At 32.0% G+C, this 12,143-nt stretch overlaps 1 protein-coding gene across 1 annotated transcript in view; it reads left to right on the top strand.

Annotated features, from left to right (window-relative positions):
* The window catches only part of LOC127708061 (caspase-3-like), a 73,346-nt gene extending 66,404 nt beyond the window's left edge, over positions 1-6,942 (top strand). The window contains exon 13 of the mRNA XM_052212854.1: positions 6,558-6,942. Within this exon, the coding sequence (XP_052068814.1) occupies positions 6,558-6,638 (81 nt within the window). The 3' untranslated portion in view covers positions 6,639-6,942. The remainder of the gene's footprint in view (positions 1-6,557) is intronic.
* Positions 6,943-12,143: the final 5,201 nt, after the last annotated feature.

Here is a 12,143-nt window from a genome sequence, read left to right as displayed (position 1 = left end):
TTATGTGGAGTTTATTGTTACAGGAATATGATGTTATTGTAAAACATATTAAAGGTAAAGATAATGTAATAGCAGATGCTTTATCTAGAACTTATTAAAACACTGTGTTTATACTATGTATTTTTGTACATATTATTCATGAAAAGTTTTTGTTACACTCAAACTTTTTTTTAAGGGGGAAGGTGTTATGATATCGTAACTATCATTATATTTAGTTGGCCTAATTTGTTTTGTGTGGCCTATTATATATTTTTACATTGTGTACAAAATAATACACTTTGTGTTACAACTATGCAATTTAGAAATAACTGGAACAATCATTGATACTCATGGAATGATTAGAACTTTCTATTTTACTTACATAACGTTTCCAGAATGATCATAACAAAAGATGCGTAATTTAAACATCAACCGTTATCAAGAAGTTTCCGTTTGAGTATATATACAAGTATGCAGACCCTAAAGTTAGATAGACTTAGACATCGATAGACATCAACATTCTCAGCAGTTGGATTGACACTTTTATTTACAATCTACATCATACTAGATTGTGACCTATTGGATATAATATTCTGTGGATTCCGAGAAGATTTCCGGATAAAGAAAAGATAAAAGATTGGACACATATTTTGACAGTTAAGTTGACATTTATATTTGTGTAATACTTCTTGTAAACTAGTGTACAATAAATCTTGTTAAATTTTATTATTGATTTGTGTCTTTTGTTGGCTACAATTAAAAGTAGATTTTTCTGGTTAGAACATCCTGGACAAGATCGCTACATCCAGGTATTTCATCTATGGAATCGAACCGTTGCTGCAACATCCACTGCAGTTGGGATTCCAGGATTGAGAAGAATCAGCTCACAAGCAGTCCGCAATCGACTGCACCAACATGACATTAGACCCAGTAGGCCGTATTTTGGACACGTTTTGAGGCCGTCACACAGACGAAATAGATTCCGATGGTGCAACCGGTTTAGGGGCTGGACATTCCGCAACTGGCGCAGAATCTGGTTCAGTGATGAGTCCAGTTTTATGCTTCAGAAACATGATGGAAGAACTCGTGTCTACCGGCGCATGAATGAACGTTTTGCTTCCTCGTGTGTCCAAGAGGTGAACAGCTTCGGTGGAGGAAGTGTCATGATGTGGGCGGCTATCTCTAATGACCGTAAAACAGAATTGGTACATGCTCCGGGTAAATTAATGGCTCAAATGTACAGAGATGAAATTCCCCAACCTCACCTTATGCATATTATTGACCGACAGAGGGAGTTATTCCAGCAGGACAATACTATGCCTCACACAGTGCCTTTAACAATGGACTACCTTGAGCAGAATAATATCAATACTTGAATCCTATTGAGCATCTATGGGACCAACTGGATAAACGTTCGCGCCAGCGTCAACCACCGCCTCAGACCCTTGAACAGTTCCGACAAATGTTGCAACAGGAATGACGAGCAATTCAACGCAACAACATTAGATCATTGATAGCATCCATGCCGAGGAGCTGCGTAGCAGTCTTAGCAGCAAGAGGTGGTCATACACGGTACTAACTATAATGGCACCGGAAGTAACTCTTATTGTGATAAATTGACTTTTATTCATCAATCTTGAAGGAATTTACTGTCCTCTTCTCAATCAAACACGTTTTGAGTGAATATCTTTAGTAGTAATTGTAAAACTTCCGTTCAAAATATATGTATTAAAATTCTTAAAAATCCATTATGCGTTTCTTTTTTCGCAGAGTATAATTTGCATCCCTTTTACTAACCATGGGGAGGTTGGCGCGTCTTCAAACTAGTTAAACCCCGCCGGATTCTGTATGTGCCTGTCCCAAGTCAGGTGCCTGTAATTCAGTGGTTGTGGTTTGTTGCTGTATATCATATTTGTTTTTCGTTCATTATTTTGTTCATAAATTAGGCCATTAGTTTTCTCGTTTGAATTGTTTTACATTTGTCATTTCGAGGCCTTTTATATCTGACCATGCGGTATAGGTTTTACACATAGTTGAAGGCCGTACGGTGACCTAAAGTTGTTAATTTCTGTGTTAGTTGGTCTCTTGTCGGGAGGTGTCTCATTGGCAATCATACCACATCTTCTAATTTTTATATTAACCTAAAAACCTGATGTATTAAGGTTTGATTATTACAATGGGAGAGGCTATAATTTATTTATGTCACTTGAAGGTGTGAATATGTTCTAAATTGGTCAGACAATACTTGGTCATGTTTTATGACCATTTAAAACCCTCGGCTGCGCCTCGGGCTTTGAATATTCATTAAACATGACCAAGTATTATCTAACCTATACTTAGATAATCTCTCTAATTGCAGATTATAAGATTGTCACTAGGGCTATACAATGTAGATCTCACACGTTATTAGTCATAATTGAAATCAAAACAAAGTCGCATATCATTAATTGAAAGTCTTTGATCACCTAATCAGTGAAGACAAGTGATAGTTTATTTTTGGCTGACTACTTATATCACAGGTGTTTGTAAAACGAAGTTCACTAACTATGTTTATTTTTTTGTAAATTTACTCACTAGTATCATAGTAAAATATATGATTTCGAAAGGCCCTTGACTCCAGAATGAAAAGATGTTGCTGGTGTAAGTATGTTTATTGATATAAAGCGTTGGTATACAACATGTTCTTCTTTACATGGTTAGATGACAACATAAATTGAGCAAAAGCAGGCAAATATATAATTAAACTGCAGTGGAAGCTTTACATGTTTTGAAAACAGTTCCAATTTCACAGTAACAATAAAGCTATGCCAAATTTGAAACATATAAATATATGTACCCATAGATACTCTAGCGGATATGCATTAAAAAGCAACTACCAATAAACAAACATAGGTTTTGTGGTGTTTTTTTAATTTCAAAGTAAAAACTAAAAGATTATCAGAATATTTATAGGCGCCATATTCCCTTCCGATATTTTCACGGTTTTTCAAATCATGATAAAATAGATCAATTGACTTAAGAAAGTTAAAAAAAATCATCTTAAAGTTGCCTTAATTTCCTTCACAAGGTTTCATATTACACACTTTTTTGTGAACAAAGAAATTGCATGGATGATAAATTACCACAATTGTAAGATAGCGTTGTATTCTAATCAAGGTATTAAGTACCATATGTGTTATTTATTATTTAAATGAAAGAAACTTGCAATTGTCAAAAATATTTTTAGATCAGAGATTTAATAGCAGGATATTTAAAATTAATGTGAAAACTAATTCCAAACTTTTTTTTAAAAAGTTGGGACACATCATTTTATTCAAATTTTGTTTTAATGTCTTGATTAGGATTCAATGAATCTCACACTTGTGGTCATTCATGCACAGTTACTTAGTACACGGAAAAAAAATGTACTATGAAAATTAGAAAGCAAATTCAAGCAATTTGATTGGACGAGACGTTGTAAGTATGTGCTAATTATATTTCTAGTGTCAAAATGGAATACATGTTTTTATTTCTGAACAAGAATTTCAATGCATTTGTTCATTGTTAAGAGGATTTTGTATCCTTTGTTTTAATCTTTATATCATTACATTATTACGAATCAAAGGTTTTTTGTAAGCTAAAACTCCACCTCTTACTGAAAATTATGCTTTAAGGAATTTTGATACAATACAAGATTTTAACATCAATGTAGTTCAGAATTTAAAGTCAGTTGAAACGAGTTTCTTGTAATTACAATGTTATGGAAATAATTAAACCAAAGTATGCATATATACTGAACTAAGTCCACAGTGAACTTTTTTTTACATTTATTCTGAATCGATAACGTAGTATAGACACATTATATTTCATTCAGTGATTGTTGATCGCAAGCTAATTTCCTTTCGAGTTTGTTGCCGAAGTTTACCGGAATGTAGCATTGATAAAAAATCAACACAGAATCGTTGGGCACGTGCGAAATAAGTGAAATGATAGATCGATGTTAATTATTTGTTTATATATTTTCAATGCGTTACTATTTGTTAATTAAACTTTTCCATAACAGTTGTTAATGAGTTGAATGATTTGGTGTATTTAATTTGTTCTTTAAGAATCGACCATTACTTTTTTCCTTCCAGTGCACGTTTGTTTACATTCTTGGTGGCCGAAGTACTAACGAGTGGTCTTGTAGTAAAGGTCAACGCATACGGAACAATATCCGCGAATTAGAGTACGGGAAGACAATAATTCAATGACAGTACATATTTGAAGATTTTGATAAGATTTAGGATTTTCTTTTACTAGATAATCCACGTACACTAGTTTTAAAGTAAACCTTAGCCTTTCAAGTGTATAAAACATATTAAACTTTTTTATCATATAACTTTAAAACTATTTTCTTATTTTTAGTCCTATTTTATGTTTGTAATGTAAAAGGCCATAAAATATTATCAAGGCTTTAAAGTCATATGCTTCAAAAGCTGGAAATACAGTTCATTTGTCCAGAAACCTGGTTGAAGACAAGGCAGCTTGAGACAACAACAGATCTAAATAAGGCATTTGAAAGAATTCTCAAATCACATCTGTGTTACCCTCTTTAAATTAAGAATTATCATTCTTATATTTATACATTCTATTTTATTTGTACTATAATGTGTAAAATGCATGTAGCTGTCTATTTTCATTTAAGCTAGGATCTTTTTCATCAAACTACTAGTAATCGAAAATAATTGATGATTTCACACTTTTTGCTGTAATCGATTAATTACGATTACATGTAATAAAAAAATTGGACGATTACAGATTACTGTCGATTACTTGAAAACATGTAGGCAATTACAATCGATAACGATAACAGATTACGATTACCCTATCCCTGCCCATTATACTCTGAGAAAAAAATCCCCCCCCCCCCATTTGCTAGAAATAGCTCTTTCTTAATATAGCTTCATTCCTTTCAATATAATGCTTTGGAATAATCTTCCTTTAAGTATAAAAGAATCCCCAAGTTTATGTTTATTTAAAAGCAGACTAGACAAATGTTAAAGTACTGATATAATATTAAAACCCTTCAATGATGGGATGAGGAAATATAATATCAGTCATTGTCAACTAAGGAATAATGCTAGCAAACCAACATCTCATTTGTTTGAGTACAATATTTGTTCAAACTGGGATCATCCTGTTGAGGATAACCAGCATTTATTTTTTATTTGCCTTTTGTACAATAATGTAAGACATATCTTACTTGATTCATTCACTCAATTTTTGATAATAATACTGACTTTTACTTTTTGCAAACAAATTATTTTCGTATGATATCAATATTGCTATTTTTAATTCTGTTTAGAAATATATCTGCGTTTTGTTTGAAAAATTTCCTTTTACACTATTTTTTTCTTTTCTTTTTTTCCAACATTATTTCCTTTATTCCTTAAGTATGCTTAGGGACTTTCAAACCTTTTTGTAAAATATAGTCATAATGACTAATCAATCGTGTAGATACATACATGTCTTAAGGTACTTGAAAGATTGATGATTAATTGTCTACACACTCATTTATAATATACATTTTGTAATTGACACTGTAAATGTGTATTTATTTGTGTGTGCTCAGAAGTAGCATGCGTTAATCCACTGTAGTTCTACTATCTTCAATGAAGTTGTTAATATATGATTTATACCTTGTACATGTAATGTGGAGAGAGCTTTTATAAGCTGTGTGTGTTCCTAAATCCTTTTCATATCTTAATGAACAAAATACGTTTAAAATCAAAGGACCTAAACAGAATAGTAAAAATCATCTAAGGTCAACTTTGCCCAAGGGAGTTAAATCTTAGTTTCTTAGTTTATTATTTAATAATTCCTTAAAATTTCTTAATTTATCAACGGGGAATTTATATCCGTATATGTTATAATCCATGACAGAACCAAAGAAACAAACTAATGCGCATATGATACCCATGGGACTAACAGTCCACCAGCAGCGGTATCGACCTATTGCTAGTAACAGTAAATGAAATACATACTTCATAAATTTAGTGCGTCCGTAAAGGTTGCAGGAAGTAATTTTTCTACAAAATTTACAATTTACAAAAGACGACACTACTGTTGTGAAATATACTCCTCCTTTAGCTTTCAAACTAAATTCTTGAAACATCTCTGAAAGTTTGCTGATCAATTGAAGTTGGGAAACATTACGGTTTAATTTAATAATTGTTTTTTTCCCTTTCCCATTTTACGTATTGATGTGACTGAGTATTTATCATATGCCATTCTCCATTTTAAAGGAAAATTTTGTGGAACTCGGGCAACTGAGTCCTTGATCAATTTTTCGTCAAGGTGTCTTGGTTGCCGAGAGACTATGAGAGTTCGAATCCGATCTTATTTCACAAGGATTGCATTTTTTTCCTGTCGATGGTCGGTGACTCTCTAAGTGTTCCTGTCTATCTCCAATACTTAAACTGACCCCAAGATATATCCACGATTGATGTTAAACACAAACAATCAATCAATAAATGTTTTAAAAACATATTTTTGCAAACAAATCAGTATGTCAGATGCCACATGTTATTAACCTTTCATATTTCATTTTTGTTTAGGTTGTGATGATAATGTACAACGATGGAACTTATGAAAATGTGCCAAACCCGATCGCGTCTATTAATGACACGATATTGTAGTGCCTGAACAACACCTTCCTCGTGCTTCAGTTAAAACTCTTTGATCAATGCTATGATAATTGACATCTGAGAGAAGTAAAAACAAAAATTAGATAGTGATAATATAAGCCATATTAATTCATTTGGATTTTTCTGGATATGTGATTTGAGTAATCTGATCACATCATGACACGCACTTTTAAAGTATGTCAACAGTATCATTCTTTTTTTCTATGACTTACTCTTTATTTCCGAAAGTCTTAAACGTGTCTAAACTATTGTATTTTTATCATGTTTATAGTATCGAATTAAAAATTTCTCTTTTTGAAGGACAATCGAATTCTTCGTAGAAATGGGGAGACAATAATCAGAGCTAAAATCAGTATCTGAAGGAAAACTGAAGATTGAGGAACAATAATATACAAAAAAAAAGAAAGTTGAAATTCAACATTCTTGTTAAAAGCTCTAAACAAGGACATACAAGACCTAATTTCAATCCCAATATTTTGTAGTATTCGTTTTACTCTTTCTTATTTTATTTAGTGGTCTATTGTAGCTAGTTTAATTTCTTCGATTTATGGTTTAAATTTTGAATGAGGTTCACAGCAGCTTGAATATGGACACATGGTATTTTGTTGTTAATACCGAACTATTAAACTTTATCGGCTGTTGATAACAATGATTTCACGCAATTACAGTATTTCAGGGTTGTACATAATTACTACACATACATATTACCAATTAAAAAAAAAAAAAGAAGTTTTTTGCGTTAATATTTATGAGCGCCTGGGGTGGGGTCCTTAATTTCTGTATTCTTTAATTTTTAAAGCATTTTTCTCTATCTTTACAAATGATGGTTATTCTGTAAAATTCTCATAAAAATCATTCTGTAATTAGAGGATTTCTTTACATTGTTCATTTCTGTAATCTGTATTGTATTACCCAATTCTCTTATTTTCAACAGTTATTTGTTATACTTTTACAACCAATTATTCTCTATTTTTCATATTTTTTGCTTATTTTTCTATTCAATATTTTATTTTGGACAATAATTTTATTCTCTCTTCTGTAAACCCATCCAGACCCTCGTTTATAGGAATTTGTTTAAAATATAATTTATATAATCACATCAAAAAAGTTTTTTTTTGAAAGAATAATTGATGTTCGGAGGCCAAATAATAGAGAGAAAATTACGTTTTTGCCAAAATATTAAGTTCTATGGCTCATAAAAAATAGTACGAGAAAAACTATTCGCACCTGTTGAACATTTTAAAGTAAACTTCAGATTAATTTTCATCTTCAGATTTTATGTCAACATACACCTGCAATAGTATTAAAACCTACAAATTATCACGTGTTGATCAGTTTAGTGTGAGTGCTCTCGATTTATCATTCTAATGCAATTGTACTGTAAACATATTATTTAATTATTCATGGATAAATATTAAATCACTGATACTACAAAAGAGAAATAAGTACAATTCAACATCTAAATAAAAAGTCATTTTGAGTGAAACCACATTGACTGAAATTATCTCCTTAGTTTTATTAAAGAATATAGAACTTGCATAACCCTATTGGTATAGATAACTTTGAATGTTTCAACAAATGTTACTCTGAGTCTGTTTAAATGTTGTGTACAAATAAAGTACTGTTGATTCATTTATTTTCGTTGATACCAATTTTTCGTGTAGTAGGGAAAATTTTCTATACTAACAGTATACAAAGATGTTGATTCGATTATATCTAGATGATATGAACCTGGATTTTGATGCAAAAAGGGGGAACAAGTGTTAAACGTAATATTAGTTAGTTTGTATTGTTTCTAACCGCAGAAACGAAGAATAGATAATATTAAACTTTTAATGTCATTTCCAATATAGTTTGCATTCCAAAAGATAAAGCCTTAAATAATTTTGTTTCATATGCAAAAACCATTATTTGGAATGTCTACCTAAATAACTTGTAATTCATAGCAAAACTTGGAACCCCACCTATACACCTACATCATTTACGATGATGAAATTTTAGAAAATCACAAATCTGTCTTTATCTCCTTTGGTATTAACATCAAAAGGACGATCAGAACTCCCATCTTTTATAGCTGATACCTAAACTTCACACAAATCCTTATAAAGAACGATATATAGCCGGGTCGTTAAGATGCTCGACTAATCATTTTTCTAAAGTTCTTACCACAATTCTTTCTACATTAGCAGATGGCCTTCAGAAATATTCTAATCAGGTATATTTAATCAGTGTGTCAATCAGATGTGGATTCTTAAAACTTCAAAAGAGATTAATCAAAATCTGCAATTACAATCTTATTAATTTTGCATTTATACCAAAGCCTTTAATTTTTCTACTCTTTACACTACCATTCCCAATGCTCAATTAGAATATTGACTCATCATCTCAATTACCAGAGCCTTTCTACAAAAATGTAATCGAAGGTACACATTCCTTTTATAAGATCATGAAAAATCTTATTTTGTAATAAACCACTTTGATTCTAAAACAAAAATACATCAAAGATGATATCATCAAAATTCTGGACTCTTTGATCGACAACTTATTTGTTGAGTTTGATGGTTTGATATTTCAGCAGACAGTTAGTACTCCAATGGGTACTAATTGTGAACCATTACTGGCCGACTTGTTTTTTGTACTCATATGAAACAGAATTCATACAGAACCTTCTCAAAGACAAAATGATAAAGCATCTTGCAACGTTCTTTAATCTCACTATCAGATATATTGATGATGTTCTGTCACTCAATAACAAAAAAATCAATGAGTGCTATTTCTAGTGAACTTGAGATTGAGGATACTACCGACAGTAGAAGGTGTGCTTCATATCTTGATCTTTTCCTCTATATAGACACAGATGGACGACTTCAAACTAGAATCTATGACAAACGAGATTATTTCAACTTTCAATAGTCCACTTCCTTTTTCTCAGCAGTAAATACCCATTGTGCCATCGTATAGCGTTTACATATCTCTGTTACGCTCTTGCGTGCTCCTTACACATAAACTCCCCCAAAAAGTATTCTTAACAAAAATACCGAACTCCAAGGTAAATTCAGGAGGGAGTCAATAAAACCTGGCAAAATCAAACTTTAGACTATATCAACTAACAGAACGAATGGAAAACAACTGTCATATTCCTGATTTAATATAGGCATTTCACGAAGAAAATAGTGGGTTAAACCTGGTTTTATAGCTAGCTAGACCTCCCACTTATATGACAGTTGTTTATAGTTCCGTTATATTGACAAAATTGGATGAGCAGCCCAAACAGTCATAATTTGTTAATATTACAATAATTGGGAGCCAGCAGGCAAAAATCAACACAACTGACTACAACATTTCAAACATGCATACAAATAGATATGACAACGATGCCAATAAAAAAGTTATTGCAGTTGATAGTTAGATCTTATGATACGCCAAAAAAAGTTTTCAAGTTAATAGTACATACAGTAAATAGGAAAAATGTCTCTTCCTAATCCTAACCAGTGCAGATAAATATCATATCCGTCTTTAAATCCATTGTGCTTTGTAGCATTAAATGTTGCGACAAGGACATATTCGAAATTAAGTTGGATATCTGTGCCGTATTATCTGTGCTTTTTTGAAAGATCATTGTTTTCGGAAAGGATTTAGAGTACACGATCGTTGGAGTCTTCAATGTGATATCCAATATGTTCCGTGCCTGAAAATATCGTTAGGAGGACTAATGTAATTTTTTATGACCCTTGGTTCAACTCATACGAATAAATTTTCTCGTATTTTTTGTTAATGTGCCACGGAACTGAACTTAAGTTTTGTGCAAAAATATACAACATTTTTTTCTCTCGATTATGTGATGATATAACCTCTGAACATTAATATATTCTTTCTAAAGAAACTTGTTGGTGTGATCATAAAAATCATACCTTAAACAATTTCCTATAAACTTTTATGCAAAAAACTTTTATTTTATGAAAGGAAAGTGGATATATAGGAATTATGAACATCCCCATTTAGGGGCCCTTTACATATTGTAATAGCGTGAGATCAGTATTATCGACAGCCAGTGACACACACGAATAATTTTAGCAATTCAGTATTACCAACAAAATACCAGGTGCCCATATCTAAGCTGTTATGAACCTCATTCTATCTGCCCTCCTTTTTCGGAGATTTTCGAAAATGATCCGAACTTAAGGTTCATGTGTTTTAACAACCTTTTCTGTGACTGTAAATCTAACTTGTACTTATATCATGTATAAATATTTCATTTGTAAATTGATAATATTCGAATACGGGAGTTTGTATCGTTAATTGGTTTTGAAAATAATTGTTTTCTATTCTTAATAAAAAAAAATCACTTCTTGTGTGTTCTTTTGGTGTCAAGTTATTACTCACAAATTATTTGTTAATCCTTAGATTATTGTTCCCATTTTGGAAATGACTGTTCTTCACCTGAATAACTCGTATGTTGCTCACGTGGTAATATTTGAACAATCACTTTGCGTCCGTTGTCTGTCATCCTTTGTAGTTAATTTTTACAAAAATCTTCTTCTCTGCAACAACTGAGCTAAATGTAAAGGAAACTTGGCCACAATCATCGTTGGGTGATCTTGTCTAATAGAAACATAGAAACTTTAAAAAGCAAAGATCAGTATGCCAAATTCTAAAGAATGGTTAAATGTGTGAAATCGTCAATCGACACCTTATAGTAGTTTTTGTCCTAAAGAATGATTTTTTAAATTTTCTTTTTTTGGTGGGTGGGTTTGCTTATTGTTTATTTTTTACATGAGCTAGACTATTCTCTGTTTTTCTAAGATGACACGAAGTGCTCCTGAAAATTTTCGAGTTGCTGTTAGCTGATCCAAGTTGCCCGAGACTGCTGCAGATATTTTTTGAGATGCCCGTGGTTGCTTCCAGAACTACATAATTTTTTTTAAGGCCGACCTTAGCACCGAAATAAGTCATCAATCACGTGAACGAACATCATGTCATAGAGTTGTAATGTTTCTTTATTTGGGTATTTGTTTATTTTGTTTATGTTAATACCATGCAAGCAGTCTGTCGCCACCAATTCCAACTATTGACTACTGGTACGGAAAATATTTGGACTAAGTCATAGAAATGTCAAACCCTCCAGCAGCAGCAGAAGCAGAAGCAGCAAAAATAACATTGAAAGAATGGAATTAGCAGTCTCCTGACTAGAGCAACCAAAAACCCTTTCAAAACAAGCTCACAAAATAAAAAGGAAACCTCTTAAGGAGTCTGCGAAAAATAGCAAGAATAATCATCCTTTTCAAAGCCAATACCACTGACAACAATGCAAACTATATACCTCTGACAAATTGTATACAGTCGTCTTCCTTCGTTAATATTTTTTAAGCAAATATCAGGGAAAACGCGTTTAGGTCCCTTTGGTAAATAAAAAGGAAAAAACCAAGGGAAATAATTATTCGAAATGTTTCTTAGTTCAACTATAAACCTCGAGTATATTCGAAGTCGAACACGCGG

This window comes from Mytilus californianus, unplaced genomic scaffold (genome assembly GCF_021869535.1).
Source record: "Mytilus californianus isolate M0D057914Y unplaced genomic scaffold, xbMytCali1.0.p SCAF_7, whole genome shotgun sequence".
Classification (NCBI taxonomy): domain Eukaryota; kingdom Metazoa; phylum Mollusca; class Bivalvia; order Mytilida; family Mytilidae; genus Mytilus; species Mytilus californianus.
This window is presented reverse-complemented; position numbering and strand designations above follow the sequence as displayed.